The 20,161-nt window shown below is 40.5% G+C and overlaps 1 protein-coding gene across 1 annotated transcript in view; it reads right to left on the bottom strand.

Annotated features, from left to right (window-relative positions):
• TRAK1 (trafficking kinesin protein 1) overlaps positions 1 to 20,161 on the bottom strand; it is a 112,664-nt gene that overhangs the window by 35,369 nt on the left and 57,134 nt on the right. Inside the window, exons 4-5 of the mRNA XM_064506440.1 lie at positions 4,139 to 4,215; positions 745 to 861 (exon numbers count right to left, since the gene is read on the bottom strand). Of these exons, the coding sequence (XP_064362510.1) occupies positions 745 to 861; positions 4,139 to 4,215 (194 nt within the window). The remainder of the gene's footprint in view (positions 1 to 744; positions 862 to 4,138; positions 4,216 to 20,161) is intronic.

The raw sequence follows: 20,161 nt of genomic DNA, 5'->3' as shown, positions 1-20,161 counted from the left end.
ACATTCTGAACCATCTGATCAATGGAGTCTATGAGATCGCCTAAGAAATTGGCCCAGCACGGAGAAGGCAGAATGCACATATTTCACTGCACGTGCGCTACTGGAATCTCTGCAAATACAAGAAGTGATTAATTGTGTATATGATACCTATATCATATTCAGTTCGAGAAGCAAAAGGAAGCTCTATCAGTATTCAAATGCTATGTTCTAAAAGAGAAAATTCAACTCAGCTATGAATGGAAAAACATTTGGGGAAAAGTAAATAAACAGTTTGAGAGGAAGAGATAAGTGGAGATTGAGAAAAATTCAGGGAGAAAGGAGAATGGGGAAAAAAAGACTGCACAAAGGGAGACGGAAGATGGGAATGAGAGATTAGTGAGATAATCAGAGGGGAGTTACGCATAGAGAAGGGAAACAAAGTAAAAACAGTTAATAGAAAGTAGCAGGTAAGCAACCTAAAACCAAAAGAGCAGCTGGTTGGAGGGGAAAATGAAATTAAAGACAGAGTAAAATTCAGTGGCTTGAGTTTTTCCTCATATCTCCTGATTTGAGGTAATAAGTCAAGTGACTTTTTGGGTCACATTTCTAAAACTATACATGCTATAAAAATGGCTGCTCAACTTGCTACAACTGAGATTGACCTGCTACAGACAGGTTGCCCAAGAATTAACTATGGACAAGGTGAAGGCTGAAGGAAAATTCTCCCCAGCACTGCAAACACAGCGCTCAGGCATACGAGCTTACCTCTTCCCTGATGTGTTCTACTTGCTCCTCAAGGAATTCATTTCTTTCTGTCAGCGACTTATTCTTCTTTAACAGTGACTGGCCAATCCGAGCAGCTAATTCTAAGTCCCGTTCTTTCTGTGAAGCATGAAGAAAAGAAAGCTAATTTCAGATGCTTTATTCATGGAAGAGTGAGAGAGGGAGGGTAAATCTGTGATGAAAGGGTAGGAAAACACTTAAAATAAAAAAAAATTTTTCATTGTGCGGGGTAGCTTCCCCCCCCAATTTTCTCATTTTGTGCCTGCTTATGTTACACCCACATTATTCAGACAAAAATTGACCCACAGAATTATTGAATCATACACATGAAAGCACAGCCTCAAGGTCTAACATAAAATGACAAAAAGGAAACCAGACCTAGTTCTCCTTATTACAGGCTCTGAGAAACTACTGAGGGAAATTATTTTATCCTCGTTATACCATTCGCAGAATGCAATCATAGAGCTTTACAGGCTACATTTTAAGGATTTCAGAAACGCAGCAAAAATACCAAAGAACGTAGACATTCCAAAGCATTTTTCAGTTTCCACTTGGTCCACCTGGAAATAAAATACAGCATGCTGGGCAGGAGCAGAAGCCAAGTCCCCCACACTTAATGTTCAGCTCCCTATCTTCCTTGGGCTAAGTACGTCCTTAGTGCTTTAAGTATAAAAGCAAAAAATAAAAAACAAATCCTATCCCTTTCCCCTTCTCCTTGGAAAAGCCCAGATCTGCATGGTGTGGTTCTTCTCATGCCATGTTTGCCACCTAACCTCCCCCATCTCTATATGCACAGAACTGGAAAAAACCCAGGCAGACAGCTTACCATTTGCACTAATAAAAATTAGAGGCTTATCCTGTTGATGAAGTGTTCTTTATTTTTGCAAAACTGAGACATAGGGTTGTAATCTGTCTGGGACAGGATTATAAACGGCACAATTTTGCACCACTCATTAGGCTTTTTTATTACTATTTTCCTATTCAATTATTAGAACTTTAAAATAGCAGGAAAATGGCACTATTGTTAAATCCCCACTTATCTTTAGTTCAACACCTTTTGAGAAATAGTTTTCCCCCTTTTCCATATTTACTGAAAATATTGCTTTGGGCTTATTTACCCTAGTTAACAGCCATTCAGCTTTTATGACTATTATTTGTTTTGTGTAATGTATATGTTAATGACAAAACCTACTAAACTTACAACCACTGATGATACAGGTTTCAGGTAAAACAATGAATTTGAATGAGGAGACTTTCATAAGGAAAAAAGGAAATTAAACAATATTTGGTAATAAAGAGATGGGTTATTAATAACTGCTGGATCTACAAATAACATTTTCCAAACGATTTTTGAAGGTCAGATTTAAATTTGCATCGAAAGCCACTGGCATTATCTGGCCATAAAATATATAATGTTATATACAGTCTTTCAGAACAACAGGTCCCATAAAGCTATATAAAACATGCTTGGTTTACATATTGGGCCAACTTATTGTTCAGTAACTTGGCTCCCTTCATAAATACAAAGTGGAAAAAAATATATATTGTGGCAGTTTTTACTGTACAGAGGAAGGGCTACCTAGCAGCAAGGTTTCTAACCTCAAAGTTACAAGAGTATTATTACAAGAGCACACAAGAGTATTTCTAGGCTCTTGAATTAACTTTCCTAGATTTCCTATGCAACTTGTAGTGAATCAGCGCTAAACTTCAGTTTGAAATCCAGCCTCTTACTCGCAGGGATAAGGAACTGATTTACTACAGCAATACAGGTAAAAAGAACACTGAAGCTAGATGCCTTTACACAGTAATTAAAAGGGATGAGAAAGTGGGGTCACTGAGGAGTCTGCTCCTGTTCTTATATCCAGACAAGCCTGGTGTCACTCCCATTGCTCAGTTCAGGCCAAAAGGCACAAATTTTTAAAAATCCACATGCATGTTGTTTTAAGATCTCTTTCCTGCCTGCCAAAAGGAACACTATCTTTCACCCTTCCAACTTTGTAATACATTCATTGGGAGTTTCTCAATAAGAAAGCCATGGAGGTGGTTTTGGGGTTGTTTTTAGCTTCTATGTGTCAAGGTAGCAGAAAGACCTACACCTTAACCTCTGCAAATAGATTTAACGTCTTCTGATAACACTGTTATTTGGAGAATGGAGGCAGGAATCGTAAGTGCACATTTGCTTAGAAAAAAAGTGATTAAATCAGAAATGATGGCCAAACAGAACTAAAAGTCTCCCTGAAAAAATTGGTTTTATTAAAAGGTACACATACTGCACATTCCCCCATCTTCTCTTTGCTATCATCCAGACAGAGAAGAACACCAGATGCTTTAGAACACTGGCTCAGCATATCCCTCTAGCATTGCTCCCATGGGTGTGACATTTGGCTATGCATATGCAGAGAAGGAAACAGTTTTGGCCAGATGCAAAATGCTTCATTATTACTAGAAGGAGCCATGCAAACAAATGCAAATCAATCTCAGCCAAACATGACAACCAAGGGAGCAGGGCACAAACAGGTAACAGAGGGTTATTACAAGTTAATGGATTACTCCAAAACAGGCCTTTTAGGTAAAGCAACACTTTTAACTGGTATCTCATGGAAAGTTGTTTTTGAAAGAGTTCAGCTCCAAGCACAAAATGCAGGACTCTGTGCTGAGATCAGATTTACCTATGGCGGGGGGGGATTCAAGCATTCCCATGCTCATCCGCTTGCAGAATTGGAAGAAGAATAGATCACCCAACCTATCCTGCTTAGCAATTACCTCATATTTGACATTGCTAATACAACAAGTAAGCAAATAACATATGAAGGCTTAAATTATACTTGGCCATAAACTAGTACTATTGTAACAGGGATTACAGTCATCATAATTTACTAAAAAAAAAATCCTATGGCAAAGAAAAAGCTTGGAGACAGAGCATGAGAAATTCTTGAATTTTATGTCTCTGCATTTCTGTGGAAAGATGCTGGGATAACAATTCTGACAAGACTGCCTGTGAACTTCAAATAATTTTTATTTTAAAAGACAATAATCCATCAATAACACTATTAGCTTTGTATGTACTGTAAAAATACGTATTATATTTTCAGATGATTTCCCTCCCCATTCATTAGGACAAATATTTGGCCAAAAATAAGTTAAACTGGCCTCAGCTGCAAAACAAGCACAAGTAATGAATTCATATGACTAACAAGTGATCTTTACTCAGAAAGATGACTTCCCTTATCAATGAGATTATGCACACATACACTCGGAGCTCTTATTCCTCCTCATCTGAAAGCAGTCTACCAACAGACTTCAATAGTGGCACCACATAATTTCTGTACTACTTTCTCATACTTTGTATGGCATCTCAAAGAGATGTAATACTTGCCTCTTCAAGAAGACGTGTAACGGCATCTATGTCATTGTATGTTTTAGTCATCTGGCCCACTCTTTCAGCACATAAAACTGTGAGAAAACAGGAAAAAACATTAATCACATTGGTAATATAATCAGGGGGAAAAGCATCCTTTAAAGAGTTCAGGTAAGCCTAACTTTTCATCTTAAAACTATTAATTTAAGCTTTTGGGTAAATATATCAAAGCCCAAATGAAAAAGAAAATATATCAAAGCTTCAAGTTAACCTGAAAAATATACTAGTGTTTCTCTTCTGTAACAGGTATTTGCTTTCGTCAATAGCAGAATAAACCATTAAAATCTTAAAGCACTTCTCTGAAGAAGTGTCACAGATTTATTAAAAATATATATATAAATATATGGCTATAGATACAGATATATCAAGGAAGACATGAAAACAGATGCTCTTAAATACATGACTAGGATTCGATCATGTCACCTAGACACTAATTCTGCTGCACGTAATACATTCTGAGTAAGCAATTGCACTACCATCAGTAACACTGTTCACCATAAAGATACTACTTCATTTTTAACTGATAAGACTTGGGATCTACTATGCGAGACAGCAGAGACAATATAAAACGCACATAAAATAATAAAGGATTCTTATACTGCAGTTACCCAGACCATACCATGGTGACCATAGGATTACTCATTAAAAATGCTCAGCTAAAACTGGGTGAGACAATTAATCACCAAGGTGAAACCAGGAGCTTTGTTAGACTGAAGCAAGTACACGGAAGTTTCGTCTGCCACCATAGATGATTCTTTGAGAAGCCACACTGACTTGCTTAGAAGTCTGCACCACAGAGGTTTTTTCTTTTCTGCTCAAAGCCACTGCTAATCTGAGGAAACAGCAGCACCTTCTGCTCTACCCTTACATATTCTTTTCACTTCCATCTGCACTTACATCTTAAACCCTGTCATTCTGAAAAAAAAGGACTGTTAACAAAGTTAGACGAGCCGATTACATTTAGCATTGGGTAGCAGGCAGCTATAAGACATGCTGCTCCTCAGGGATTTACCTCTGGCAGAACACCAGCTGCAGCGCAGGCTCACAGACTGGCTAATATCGCTGCAATATGCATTCAGGGCAGGGGACCACACCTAATGCCTAATTAGCTTAAAAAAAGAAAAAAAAAAAGGTGCAATGCATACAGTAATGTTACCTGAAGACAGTTTGTCAACCTTAGTAAATATGAATGCCAGATCTATAAACACACAGTATACATAATTTCCCATCAATCACCACTAAGACATAAAAATAATATATCAAGCACAGCAATGCTCAGGGCATCTCTTGATTTTTTTTTGTTTTTTTGGTCATACTTGAACATCAAACTACAGCAAACAGTGAACTTGGTTTCTGTTTATCTTCTTATTTCTCAGATTCTATTCCTGAGGATCAAATCTTGAAAAAGTTTAAGATATTTAGTGACATCAGTAGCCCCAGTGAATTCCAAATACCAGCTCTGACAAGTGTTCAAAAGTAAATTACATTTATCCAAATAATTAAGGCTGCAAGCAGTAACAGTTAGAAGTTTGCACTTCAAGGTAACAATTAGATCAAAATTACACAGCAATATAGAAAATGTAGAACTATATCATTGTACAGGCAAAACTAAAACGCATCTGCAAGCCACAACCTACATGGTCTACTTTTGGCCAATTAACACTGATAAGGTTTCCACAGGAAAATAATTGTGATAGCTTGCAGAGAACGTGAGCTACATTAAACAAACGGTGTATTCAGAGACATTTTTCACGTGAGCTCTACAGAAAGTTTTGCATTTGCAGTGTAACCTCCAAATGCCTCCTCGCAATGACAAATTTAAGATCATAAAAACAAATTTCTAAACACAGCAAGTACTCAAGTCATCCAATAAAGTGTCTATCAGAAGCCCTGACGCCGATGGTTTATTTTCCAAAGCAGCCATGCACTACACAGTTCCCTTGGTTACAACATTCCCTCAGTGCTATAAAATAGTTTGAGATAATCATTAGCAAGTTCATTTTAACTTAGTCCCTAGCACTAATAATCACCGCTGATTGTGGCTATGGCAACCTGACACCACCCTAATGAAAACAAATGTATAACCTTCCCAACATCCAGACTGATAACTGCGTGGGGCTCCCACAGACCAAATATAGCACTTGGCTGGGAGGAAAAGTGATAAAGGTTGACACATGTGGCTGCTCACTACTCCCTCAGAACCTGCCGTTTAATCTTTAACAGGAGGATATCACCACAGTCCAATATTAAAAAGCAGATTTGATAAACACAATACCAGAACATTGTGCTGCATACAGGTACAAGTTTATTTTTAAAATCAACATTTTTGAGATGCAAGGAAAAGGTGAACCTGACAACTTCACACAAGCAAATAAGAGATAAAGTGAAATATTATATTCCGTCTGAATTTATGTAAACTGAAAGGCTGAGTGCCAACAAACCACTGAAACAATCACAACAGAGACCTATTACTAGTAAAGTACTAGCGACCTAGTCACCAATGGCTTTGGTATATCAAAACTTCTCCCAAATCTCTGTCGGTCACTGTTAAAGCTGAAGTCTTTGTATACTATTCTGGCAGTGTGAAATGGTTTCAACATAGCAATGATATATTATGCATCCTCTTGAATGTCCGAGTGGAAACTACATATAACAAAATGCCTCCTCCAGTCAGCTGCCTCCTCTCAGCATCCCCCACCATGCACACAGCAAAAGTACAGAGCTCCTAACCACCGGAAAGGTCTTCCTTTGGGAAGAAAGGCAAGCCTACAGAGAGATGTTGCTCTCCATCCATCAGAAACCAAGACTTAGGGGGAAGAGGAGGTGAAAGAAGAAAAATGATGGGGGAATAAACCAAGTGAGGAGAGAAAGCAATTCAGCAAAAGCCTTTAAAAAACCCAAAATGGTGTTCAGGTGCACAGTTAGTCAACCTGAACAAATTACATGATAAACACTTAGCCAGCTGCTAGTGCAGTGATTTTGTTTTCCCTGGTGCCCCCATTTCAAGTAATCAATGTTGTGATTTGATCAGTGAAGAATGAGGAGGGTAAAAAAACCCTCCAATTCTCTAATGGATCTCACTTAGTAGCTTTCTAGCCTGGCTTGAGTTTCTGATGAACACATGAGAATACATAGCACTACTGGAAAGGTAAAACAAGAGCAAATGAAGGACAACGCTTTGCAATATAAAGCCTCTAGTGCCAAATTACTGACCTCTTTTCTCCTCACTTGCAAACCAGCAGTATTTTTGCTCTAGGGTGATAGAAAGTGCGGTGTCTAAATGCATGCATACAAACATCCAAATCAAATACGCTTTATCTCTCAGTTTACAGAGAAGGCTGCTAGGCAATAAAAAAGAATTAAAAAAAATTGTCTGCAGCAAGCAGAGGGACCATAAAATTCTAGAAACAAAGAGTTAGAAAACAAATTTTGATAACTGCTCTGAAGCTGATATTAATGTCACAGATCCAAAATAGAAAGCAAAATAGAAAATTCTTATCAGGCTATTTTCATGACTGCAGTAAATATATGTAGTCTGGGACATATTTTTGTTTCAAAGTTCTTGGGTGTTTTAAAGCCAAACACAAACAAACAGACAAAGGCTATGCAGATCAAGTATGTCCTCCACCTGAAAATACCTAGCACCATCTTCATATGCAGATTGATGGGTAACCCCACTGCCATGCTTTCCAAGGTGTACTATTGAAAGGATGTACTCTGCTTTTATTTCTCATCACCCACTTAATGCAGCATCTGACTGGAAGCTTCTTGCAGGCTCTGAGCTCTGCATTGACTGAAGCACTGATTCCCAAGCTGAAGACGCGCAGGGAGAAGGGAGGAAAGCAAACATCTCCCTGAACAGCACCGTGAAAGGCGCACAGTCCCACAGCACACTGCTTACAGAGAAGTGTGTTTCCAGAAACAGGACAAAGCCATGGAGGAGAAGGCGAGCAAGAGTACTACTACTGTGAGCTGCTGCAGCAAGCCACCACCTCCCAAACAGGCCACAAAGAGGGGAAATGATCACCGCGGCCAGCAATCATAGGTGTCCTCAGGCCCTGCTCCCTGCACTGACTAGCCAGAGCCAACCCCCAGGGACATGACTTGCTCCTTGAGGTACGCCTCCTCTCTCCCTTTTTCAGATCCATCAAGTAAGGGACAAGTTAAACAGCTGGAAGTAAAAGAGAGCAACTATGGCTGAGGAGTAAAAGATAAGCTCTCTGTCCTGCTCCTCTTCCCATCTATTTCTAATTGCTGGGAAACACAGGTAGGGTGATAGATACTAGCATAAAGTTTGACTTTTAGGTCAGATAACACTGCGTAAATTTGTAGAGTCTAGCATGTAAGGCCCCGGTGCATGGTGATTTCCTTACTACAGAAAGGTATCGAGAAATTACATCAGGGCAAGGGAATAACGGTCAAGCCTGTGTAGATCTCTGGGAATTTTAATGCCTAAACTTCTTACTGCTGAGGTGACAGCAGTGGAGAAACTTCTTGCTTTTCACAGAAATTCCCTGCCCAGAGCTGCTAACCATGGCAATGCCTACCATGCTCCTTTATCCATCAGTCATGTGCAGCTCTGTCTCATGAATAGCTCCAGTGCCTCCCTCCCTTCTGTTCAGAGCTTTCTCCAACCATGGAAAATAGGATGGCAACTCCTCTACATGCTAAGTGCCACCCACCTAGACCTCCAGAGCAGGCACAGTAACTTGACCAGTGGCACCTGTCACTGTCTGGTACTGCTTGGCAAACCCATTAGCAATCGGAGACCCCAGCAGACTCAGACTACTTGGCTCATGTTGGCTTCATTTCTGAACAGCTATTTTTACACTCCAAAAGGTAAAACACCTGCTAAAAATTAAAGCTTCAGTTATACAGGTACCAATAGGTTTGCTCTGGCACCGGTCACTGTCAGCACTACATTGACCTGAGTGAAGGGCACAAGGGCTTCTGAACCTGCCATATTACGTATTTTGCCTTCCAATTAAACAAACACACACGGGGGGAAAAAAAAAAATCTAAAGTGTGCCATCAGCTCTGCTTCTGACCCAGACTGGCAAGATTTTACACGTTTTAAGGTCAACGTGCTACTTTCTCCTCCACTAAAGAGGTGGAGGTTTTGGCAGCCTGGGCTAGAGTGGGGCAGAGGCTTCAGGTCTGCTCTGGCTTGGCACATTTGAGACAGGCCTGAGAGAACATATTCATTGGAATAGCTTAAAGTTTTAAGAGACTGTCATCACAGGAGCTTGGAAAACGTGCTTCTGGGGCATGACTTGTTCTAAGTCAAAATTCAAACATAACACACCAGCAGTTCCTGCAGCCTCATCCCTCCCTCTCCCGAGGCACAACAGCCAGGCAGTTCCTCCAGAAGGCAGACGGGGAGCTCGCCAGGCAGCTGCGACCCTGCTCAGAGGGATAAAGACCGGTCACAGCACACTCACTGCTTCCCAACTGTCAAGGCACACCATGGGTGAGCTCCACGAAGAAATCAAAGAACATAATGTTGTGAGCAATATGCAGTCAGCAAGCACATAATAGCAAGGTGAAAAATAACTACCATAAGTTCAATGGGTAACACCAATAGATTTTTTTTTTTAAAGGGTCACAAGCTAGCTTGCTGTGATTTCAATGGCACAGTTTGAAAATGAATTTTTAATATTAAAGGTGCAGTTATTGATTCTTCCAGAAAAAAAAAAATCACCTTGCCATTTAAGCTATGGTTTAAAGGGTGTTGAATACCATATGAAAGATATCGCAGTAGGCTAAACAGCTTAGTTCCAATATTAAAGCATCACATACAGACCTACATTATTACTTAATCTCAGGTTTAAGAAACAACTACACTATTTTTCTTCCCAAAAGACTGTGCCCAAACACTCACATTGGTAGCCATTTCCAAGTACTTCCTCAAAATAGGGCATGAACTGTAAAAAAAATTTCTTGTGATGAAAGAAGAATCAAGTTCAAGGAAATTTCAACCACTGTCATAAATGTGTTACTTCTATTAGCACAAATATATATCAAATATAGTAACTTGGAAAATGCAGCCACAAAGCAAAACTAAGATAAGGCAAAATGACTGGAGAGAACAAAAGGCTTTACCTTCTTGTTGTCTCCATGTTTGGGCCCCACAATTCATCACCATCTTCAGAGCGTACACCATTTACTGATGTAGCTCAGAATAGCTCTTCTGCCAAAATTAAAACTTTTCTCCCAGGATTTTCCATTATTTTTTCTGCATTATCCACTGAATTACTGTCTTGACATTCTCCTCCTGACTTGTCTCCATCCGTTTCTTGCCAGGAAATAACTGCACTGCAGCGCTTGCAATTAGCAAGTGGGCCTAAAGCTTAAACCAGGATCTAGACAGTAAACCTCTAGGATTTCTTTGGGTTTTTAAACCCTAAGATGAAGTTACAAGCCTGTATTAAAAATCCATGCATTGTCAGCTGTATCCCTCTCCTAAATACATCACCTTTTCTTATTCTGCCAACTCTTGGGGGGGGGGGGGGGGGGAGAAAGGACTGGCTGTGCCAAAACTTTCAAGAATTGCTATGCTTCATTTTGTTTGCTTTAGCATTTGAAGATCATCCAAGCCCTTTTAAGACTTCAGTTCTAGTCAATGTCTTTGGAAAACAAAACAAGCATTTAATATTTTCTGTAAGTCAGACCCGTGCCATGCCTGAAGTTCAGATTCCAAAAGTGATCACTGGACTCTTCTTTCCTCTCTCTTTTATTTATTTATTTTTTAAATTAAACCTGGGCTAGATTCTTAGTCTGCACTTGTTCAGCACTTCAGATGAGGAGGGTTTTTAATGCAACTGTTTGGTAAATACACTGAAATAGTAATGATAGGTTGCCATCACAGGTCCTAAACAGGTATTAGCCTTTACCTGTGCTACCTTCAAACAGGAGAAGCAAAGCATAGCACCAGTTTCACAGTGATCTGACCCAGCAACACGCTAGCCAAGCAAAGCTGAAAGGCCATCTTCGCCCAGCTCTGCTTCCCAGTGGTAATAACTGAGCAGACACTACCAACAATTATCCCTGCACAAAGTTTCACTGCAGTCGGCTCACAGAGTAGCTCATCAACCGAAGAGTAAACACATTGCTGTCAGGCAAATAACTTACAGCTCTGAAGCAGCACACTGGCTAGAGGATTGTCCTCGCTAGGCCTTTTGAAGCTGTTTCCAGCACCCATCAAGAGTTTTCTTTCTATAATGGCACCCAGCATAACGCTAGCTCTGACGCAGAGGCTTTACAAAACAGGTCTGAGGGGCAATCACAGAGTAAGTGTTGTGACAGGGAAAACCAAATGACCCCTGAAGTAAGAGGCAAGTACTATAAGTACACATTTTGCTCACAGAACAGGCAAATCAACTAAGGAGTCTTAACTACACACTTTTTCTTAACCTCGGTTTCATTAGCATGTTAAGAAACAAGGAGCAGACAGCAAAAAAGGTTTTTTCTCCCTTCTCCAATTTTCCTTTCTGAGATACAGAGAATGTATAGCTAAATGTTTCTTCTGTCCAGCATGGAAAGGCTGCACGCTGGTCTCTCCATCTGCTTTTCTCGCAGCATGGGTTGGCTCATCCCCAATACAGCTACTATTGTTAATAGGCACACCCACGTACAAGGAAACATAGAAATATCATACACCTCTTTTGTGCATTTATATCGCTACTACACTGTGATCTGAACATACAGGTGGAGAAGAGAAACATCTTTAAAAGGCATTTCACATGCATACTGAGCTTCTGAGGGCAAGGTGCTGCAGAAACACAGGGCTAAATGTATCCAGATGGAAGTTGGTGTTTCTCTTGAACTCGACAGGAACAGCTTCAGACCATGCTCAGATCCCCACAAAAGGTAGAATCGGTAGCAAGCATAGCACTATGCATGTTTCAACAACCATTTAATCACCAAGAGAGTAGGAATCAAATATAACAAACTATGCTGGACCACCTTTCCACCCTGCCCCAGCCTCTGGTTTTCAAGTTTCCTTTTTATCACTATGTTCTCAAGCACTTATTTTGTACAGACAGGCAAGTTATCTTAACTTCCTTCAAACACATACAACGGGGAAGATGGAGAGTTTATGAGCCAAAGGGAAATATGACTGAAATCTAGGTGGAAGCAAACCTTTACAGGAAATGCATAGGACTTGAATTGCTCATGTAATGGGATTCAAAGAGAACCAATATCTAAAAAAGTCCTTCTCGCTCTAAGGCTTTGGACATAAGAATTGTTTCCCTTGTTTCACAAAACTACTGCTTTAGAGAAAAGTTCTACAGCACACGCAATAACTTCAGTGGTGCATTTTGCCTTTTGCACCTGACGCCCTGGACAAATTGCTAGACTGGCTGGTGGTAGCGTTTGCACAGGAAGGTAAGCTCGCTCTACAGTGGGTGCGCGAGAGGATTTTCAACACCCTCATACTCACATGCCCACTAACTGGCTTGCAGTTCTGCACGTGTCTATTATTTCCACAAAGCACAGCAAGTTTTGGGGGTTGTTTGGACGCTTACAGCACACAACCAAAAATTTGTATTGTTTCTGCGTATATGCTTCCGAGTTCACTGTTAAGCATGAGATTGTTGCCTTCTTTTTGTGCTCATCTTTAGAAACCACCTGTTGGGAATGATAACCTAAACCACACAGTCTCAGACAAGCCATACATATAAACAAACCCGCTACATTTCTAAAGAAAAATGATTTCCCAAATCCAGTTTCATTATAGAAACATTACTGCATAACCTACCTTTGTTGATAGTGTATTTATTCTCTAAGAAGTCTATACAAATTAAGATTCATTCTACTCTAATTTTATAGAGTATTTTCTTACAACTTCATCCAGAGGAACTGCCTACACATTAAAAAAGAAAGTAACGTTTAGTAGGTTTAAATCCACATACATCACTGAAATGACTTATACACTGCCATTTACTAGCATCAAAGCTTAAAACCAAAGGTTAAAAAGTACCTTCTTCCAAGATATCAAGGCTCTCCTCCCTGTTACACCTGCACACTTTCTCATTTTCCTTTGCAGAGTCATATTCAAAGCTTTCCTCTTCATCTACTGACATCGCTGAAGTTATCCCAGATAGACACGCTATGATGCGTTAGTCCCACAGGAAATAGAAAGCCATTCGCTCGGAAGCTACATTTCTGGGGAGAGCAAAGCAAGGTCTCCGCAGGGCAGGATACCATCTTTCTTCACTCACATACTCAGCTGAGGTGCTCCTGAGTGACTGGGTATTTGTCCTTAGCACAAGGGCTTTGCATTGCACAGAGGGTGGAGGAAGGAAGAGACCATCTGCCTAATAACTACTACAATATTTACATTGTTCCTCACACCAGCTGTGAAAGTGGGCAGTTTTCACTCAACAGCTCTGCTAGCCTACTTCATACAAAGCAAATGGACTGACAGCCCTCACCCCGCCTTCTCACTTCAGCCAGTTTCTCCCCTGGCAGCCCCTGCTTTCCCAGGCCAAGTGGTAGCTTCCTGCAAGAGTCACAGCAACGAGGAAGCCTGCCCCGGCCTCGCACTGTCCCGCCTGGCAGAGGGTGTGCACCTTCACTGAGTTAAACCACCCCTCAAGTTACCTAATGCTGCAAATAACAAGCTTCACAGGACTAGCGAATAACTTAAGACCATATATGCACACACGCTAACCCCATTCAGGGGAGAGATCCTGAAAACAATAGCTACTGTATAGCGTGGTCTCACCACAGCATCCACAGCACAGTAAAAGCCACTGCGCAAAGAACTGGGGGGGGGGGAGGGGGTGGTGGTCGTCGTTCGGGACTTTCTTATTCCTTTCACAAAAAGGACTGCGCTTGTACCAAGCATTTTACTGACATATCACATCAGCTCTAAAATACCATGCTTTCTGCAGACAACTTTACGGTTCTGTGTGTTGTGGGAAATTAAATACCTCAAGTCCAGATATGGCACCCTAGTAAATCTTCAAGGGCACGCATATCTTTTCCATTCTGACAACAAACAAAACCGCTTGTGCTCAGACCTTTTGGTCTCCAATGGGTTGTGTCTGCTGAACTTTACCACCCATGTGGGACACGTTCACTTTCTCATCTAACCTTTTGCAACTATAGATATTCAATGTTTGCCAAGTTTCCTCCCTTACTTTCAATGGTGGATAGGTGCCCTTTGCCTGCTGCAGAAATCACTCCTGTCGGGGCACTGCCCCCATGCCAGAGCGTGAGGTGCCCACCAGCGACACGGGGGGCCACGAGGCAAGTGCAGCCCCCTGCCCCTGGAGACAAGAGGCAAGCACAACATAACACTAACAGCAACGCAGAAACAATTCCTCTGTTGCTTCTCTAGTACCACTTCACTACTGTGTAAAAGTATCCAGGCAGTACACTGAAGGCGCTAATTTTATGCAATCATAGCAAATTACTCTACTGAAAGTTTTTAAACTCTTGATGTTTATATACACACAAAATAATAATGCTTATGTAACAATTGCCAACAGATATTAAATGCACAGAAGAGCTCGTTCAGAAAAGGAACACAGATTTTTGATTAAAGAAAAATCTTAACTCATTCTCCATATTACCAATCGGACTTTTGACTGTCAAAGTTCACTGCAATATACATCAGCAGCAACAGGCTCAAGGATTCAGTTTGGGCTAAAAAAAATAGGAGTGTTCTTTTCTCCCCCTATCATGACACTAAAGATGTAATTTTAATAATAATCTGCATTATTCCTAGTTTCTAATTTCTTAACTTTGTGCTCTCTTCATTTCTCCCCTATAAGGGCGGCTCAAAACCTTTTAATAAATCCGTTGGACAGCAAGATTCAAAATCACCCCCTTGCCTCCAGCTCCTGAGGCTCTAAATAGTTCCAGGACTTGTGATCATTCACAACCATCATTGAGCTTGTAACAAATATGTAAGCTGACAATATTTCTCCAGGTACTGTTTCCCACTGTTGGTATTTCTTCTTTCATTTATTCAGAAATTAGAGCTTGAACTTTCCGGAACAGGTCCCGAAACAAATTAATCCAAGCCCCTCTTCTGCAATACTTTCCTTGGTTATTTTTTCCTAATAGACAGTTCATTATTATACTTCACTAGTTGCTCAGCAAAAACTGTGCCATGCAGAATTGGAAAGAACGCATGAAGGACCTCTTCCAACTCATCCAAACGTTTAGCTGCCACTAGGTCTCAGCCAAAATGCTACGCTTCTCATGCTTACACATCTGGATGTTCAGATGTTTTAAGTTAACATTATTTACAGGGGCTCAAATAAAAGACATGACACACATTTATTGTCATCATCAGGAGTACTCAAGAAAGCCAGCATCCAGTGTTGTTCTATCACATTTCTTAAGCTAGAGAATGAAAATTCGGAGAGTAGCCAGACCAATACAACTCCTTTTTTTTTTATTTTGTTTTTAAAGAATTCAAGAAGCACCTTTCCAAGTTTAGGGAGAGAAAAGTCAATCCCTATCAATGCATACTAACATACTATGGTTTTACTATTCCTCATAAGAGTTTAACTATACCTAACTAACCAACCAGCTTATAAGGAGAGAAGGGCTGCAGATGACACTAAAAACGTACAGGTTGCTGCCCAGTATACGTGACAGCATGCAGAAAGTGAATGAATATTCACACATGCTGACTTTTGAACTGTGACTCACATGTTAAATCATGCTGCACGAAGGAGCACTGACATTCAAAAACTCTGAGAAAGAGTGTTGCAAGATCTACCTTGATAATACTGTTGAAGCACACGATCAACTGATGCAAATTCATAATGGGTGGAGAAGGAATGCATACTGTACCCTCACACTATCAACTCATTTTCAGTGGTCTTTTGCATTGAGCCCTGTACAGCAATACTTACATACTAAAGATTAAGAGCCAGGTCTCTCAGATACCAAATATACAGAGGAAAAATGTTAAATTGTACATGGTTCTGAAAACATTTTCTTATCAGGAAAGATTCAAAGGAGATTTTTAATATTTCCTGTGAACACAGAATCAAGGACTTAAAGAACTTACCAAAGCAAACATTAATTTAGTGGGTTGCCACTGCTAAGTAAATTTGGCATAGTTACTCTAATCAACTCACTTAGCAGGTAGACTACCTCTACTCTGAATTAGCTGCTAAAGACATTTACTGCTTCCAGCAAGCTTGCTAAGTGAGTTGCAATGCATCAAACCTTCCAGACATTCACTTTCCTCATGCAGTGTTTGCACTAGGCAATGGGCTGCCTTCACCAACTTGGCAATCAAGGAGACGCATAAACCAGGATCTGGTTTGAAGGGTGCGGCTCGACACAATACGGACAAATATTCTTATCCTGACTCACTACTTCCAAGAAATTCAAAACACTATAACCTTCCTTTATCGATAAAAAGCATCTCTATTTTCACACATAATCACCACAATTAACTAACAATAACAGTGCTGCATTTAGCACAAAGAGATTTCTCCATGAGCAAACAAGTCCTAAAAACAGCAGCTGAAACAGCAGCACCTGGATTTCAAAATATTCTGCTGAAAAAATATGGGTGTTTGAGGGTTGGGGGGGGGGGCCTTGGGGGGAGGGGGAAGGAGAGCAGAGGTAAGAAGGAATAAATTGGTCATTGAACATGTATTTTTTCTTAGTATGTACAGTCAAGCAAAGAGATTGTTCAGATGTTTTTGGGTTTTGCATGTTCCATACTTTCTCAAAGGCCCACCCAAACTAATCTTCTGTCATTCAACCAAATAGATTTTGAGAAAGGACAGCATATTACTTTTGCAGAAAGGGACTGAACATGGCCAAGCAGATTAATGAGAAAATATCTCTACAGTGAAAAAGAAGCCGGGTGCAGATAAAATTAGTAGCAGCAGCTTAGGTCTGACTGAATAAAAAAATAAAGAGTCAATGGAGGAACACAGAAAAAGAAATGACATGGCAAAAGCAGAAGACTAGGAAAATTATATCAGCAATTGCATGAATATAAGCAAAGTACGACCACATTGATCAAGCATAGAGATAAAAAAATGCAGGAGTCCAACACAGACAACCTGAAGGAGAATTTTAGCTCTGCACCTGGAAAGCAAGGGCTATTTCAGAGTCTGCACGTTAAAGGAATCTGCAAAGTTCTGACAGATTTAAATAGCAACATCCACTCAACAGCCAGGGTAACACCCCAGCTACTCTGTCCACAGGGATGGAGACAAAGGGGGCTAATGTGCAAAGGAGATAATGAATCATTGTAAGTGCCCAGACATCAGCCAAACTCACACAGTAAGCCAGAAGGTGTTAGACACGCAGGGGTTGAGTAAGAAGGTTTCTTGCGCCATCCACAGAGCAGGCAGAGGACTGGCACACGTCTGTGAAGTTACCTGTAAGTGAGGTGCACAAAGAAAAAAGCGGGGAGATCCAAGAGCTCTCACAAAGAACCAGAGCAGTTCTCCTCCTGAAGCACTCTCCTAATGCTCCCTTACAGGAGAGATCAAAAAGGAGGAAAGAACTGGGACACTGACTCACACCTGTAAAGGCAGGCTGGTATAAGTGAGAAGACAGGCACAGGTAGCTATGTCTGAAGAGGCAAGGAGGTCAAGGAGAATAAGCATTAACACTTAATTTTTCTCCAGCTAAAAAGGAAGCAATGGAACTTGCTGCTAATAGTTTCAATGGAAAGGAAAAGGACACAGAGGAGAGGAGCTCCAAACAGTAACCACAAACTGAACCAAAGATTAAACATTTCAATATGAGGAGGAAGACGACCCAGGTAAGAGTTACAAGCTATGGAGAAGAGCAAAAGCAGCATAAGAGGTGCCAGAAAGATCAAAAAAGCGAGATGAAGTAACTTCAGCAAGCAGGAGAGGTTGGAATCTTTGGCATGTGTGACAAACAGCGCACGGGGTGATGGGGGTGGGGGTGAGAACATCTTCTCCAGAAGAAATTCCTGAAACAACAGAAGACAGAAGGAGCCAGGCACACACACACAGGCGCACACCTGGAACTGCAGGGAGTGAACTCTCAGGCACTAAAGTGCAGTTGTTTAGCTGAAGAGTAATGGGAGAAACTGAGAAAAGAGTAATTTGATGCAGAATCAACAGGGATTTCTCTTGGAAGAGGAACAGTACTGTTGGAACAGACTGTTCCTTGAGGTGAAGAGAAAGACTGGGGCAACAAGCAGGCACAGGGAGGCAGGTGTTCATAAAAATTCCTGCAGGAAGCTACTCTTACCCATTTATTTATGTTTGGGAGGGTTTTTTTATTATCATTTTCTGTGTTTTTTCCCCATGTTGTGGGAGCTGTTTCTTTTTAAGAATCTATTTTTCTTTTAAAAACTTCCACCTAGATGAACTTGAATTCTGAGAGAAAGTGACATTTTATTATCTTCCCACCTACCATAACCAAAAATAAACTCTGTAAAGGACCTTACATAAAGGGATTACTTCATTATTCCAACCCTAGAGAGTCCGGAAAGATTTGTAAAAAGTAAGTTTGAACATTTGTTCATTTACTTTTGCAATGTATTCAAAAACCAAAAAATTACTGCCATCAAATGCAAGTTGAGAACATCGTTACTGTGTTGCTCCCTATGGAAGCTCAGTTAAATCTGAGGTAACAGAGTATTGCTTCATTTCCTATTTGGTTAAATGATATCCTTAAAACCTAATCCTGGTGCAATTCTGGAATGCTTTTTTCCTTGAAAAGCAAGAAGTTACAAGCTGCTAAATTATTAAAAAAAGTAAAACAAACAAAAATCACACCTTTTAGATGAAAATCCAAGCCCCCATATCTTTGGCAAAGAACAAAAGAACAATTTCACCAGAAAAATAATTCTGTAGGGTAATTTCTTAGGAGGTTTTCTAACAGTTTTGGTGTACTGCTCACTCCTCCACTTTTACATTTACCGAAAAAAGGGGGAAGTAGGTCATGAGTCACGATTGAATGCAGACACACATCTGACCTCCAGAGCACCTATGTATAGCAGAGAAATAAGTTCTCTAACCACGCTTCATCTCATCTTAAAATAGACATTTAAAACAGGTCAGCTGAGCTGCAACTGCCTATCATTCTCTACTGATTATAAAGGGAATCTCAGGCAAATGATTCGGGTAGAGATGTTTGATTCCCTACCATATATTTGTCAAGAGAGATGAATCTCTTGCAAGATGTCACCTACTCCAGGTTTTGGAAGGAGCTGTATTTTTTACTGTACTTTTAAGATGCTTTTTATCTCCCAGTACAATCAGAATACCTTTTCCCTAGCAACAGGAAACCCCAATGCTATTTCAAACCTAAATTCATACACCAGTGCCAGAGAGTATGCCTTCTACAGCCCCTCCGAAATTCTCCTCTCTTTCTCTCACACATTCCACCCAGGAGAAGCAGATGAAAGCTTAAGACCATGTAGTTCCATTAAACCTTACAAGATTGCCACTGACTCAAGATGCTGAAGCAGAACTGACAGCATTATCCTTTGATCATGATAAAAGGTTACTCAAACTAAAGCACTATGCCTTACACATAGGAGAAATGTTTCCCTACTGAATATTAAACTCTGCTTTCTCTTTAGAGAGGCAATCACTCCCAAGTATTTCAAATAGACAGCCAGCACCAACTGTAGCTTGCTTTCCTGGAAAAATCATGTTGGGTGAGGGTTCAACACTTGCAAGAAAACTTGCAAGCGCAGGATCAGACCAACCTCTACAGTGTTCTTGAGGCCCTCATCCCACCAGATATTCAAATGCTTTCCTAGTACCTGTTGCTTATTCCACTAGCCTGGAACTCCCTAGTTTCTCCAGTGGAGTACACACCTTCAGAATAGCACCCGGATAGAGAGCTTCAGAGCAAACTGATGAGCAATGGAGCTCTTAGCTCCGATATTCAGACATGCCACACTTTTGCCTAATGGACAGTCATCGTAGAACCATAAAAAGAAACATAAAAGACACTATATTTAATCTGGAAAAATCAGCTACAACTTTTAGTGAC

The sequence above is a fragment of the Dromaius novaehollandiae genome, chromosome 2 (assembly GCF_036370855.1).
Source record: "Dromaius novaehollandiae isolate bDroNov1 chromosome 2, bDroNov1.hap1, whole genome shotgun sequence".
Classification (NCBI taxonomy): Eukaryota; Metazoa; Chordata; class Aves; order Casuariiformes; family Dromaiidae; genus Dromaius; species Dromaius novaehollandiae.
Note: the sequence above shows the minus strand (reverse complement) of the source record. Positions and strands in the feature narration are given on the sequence as shown.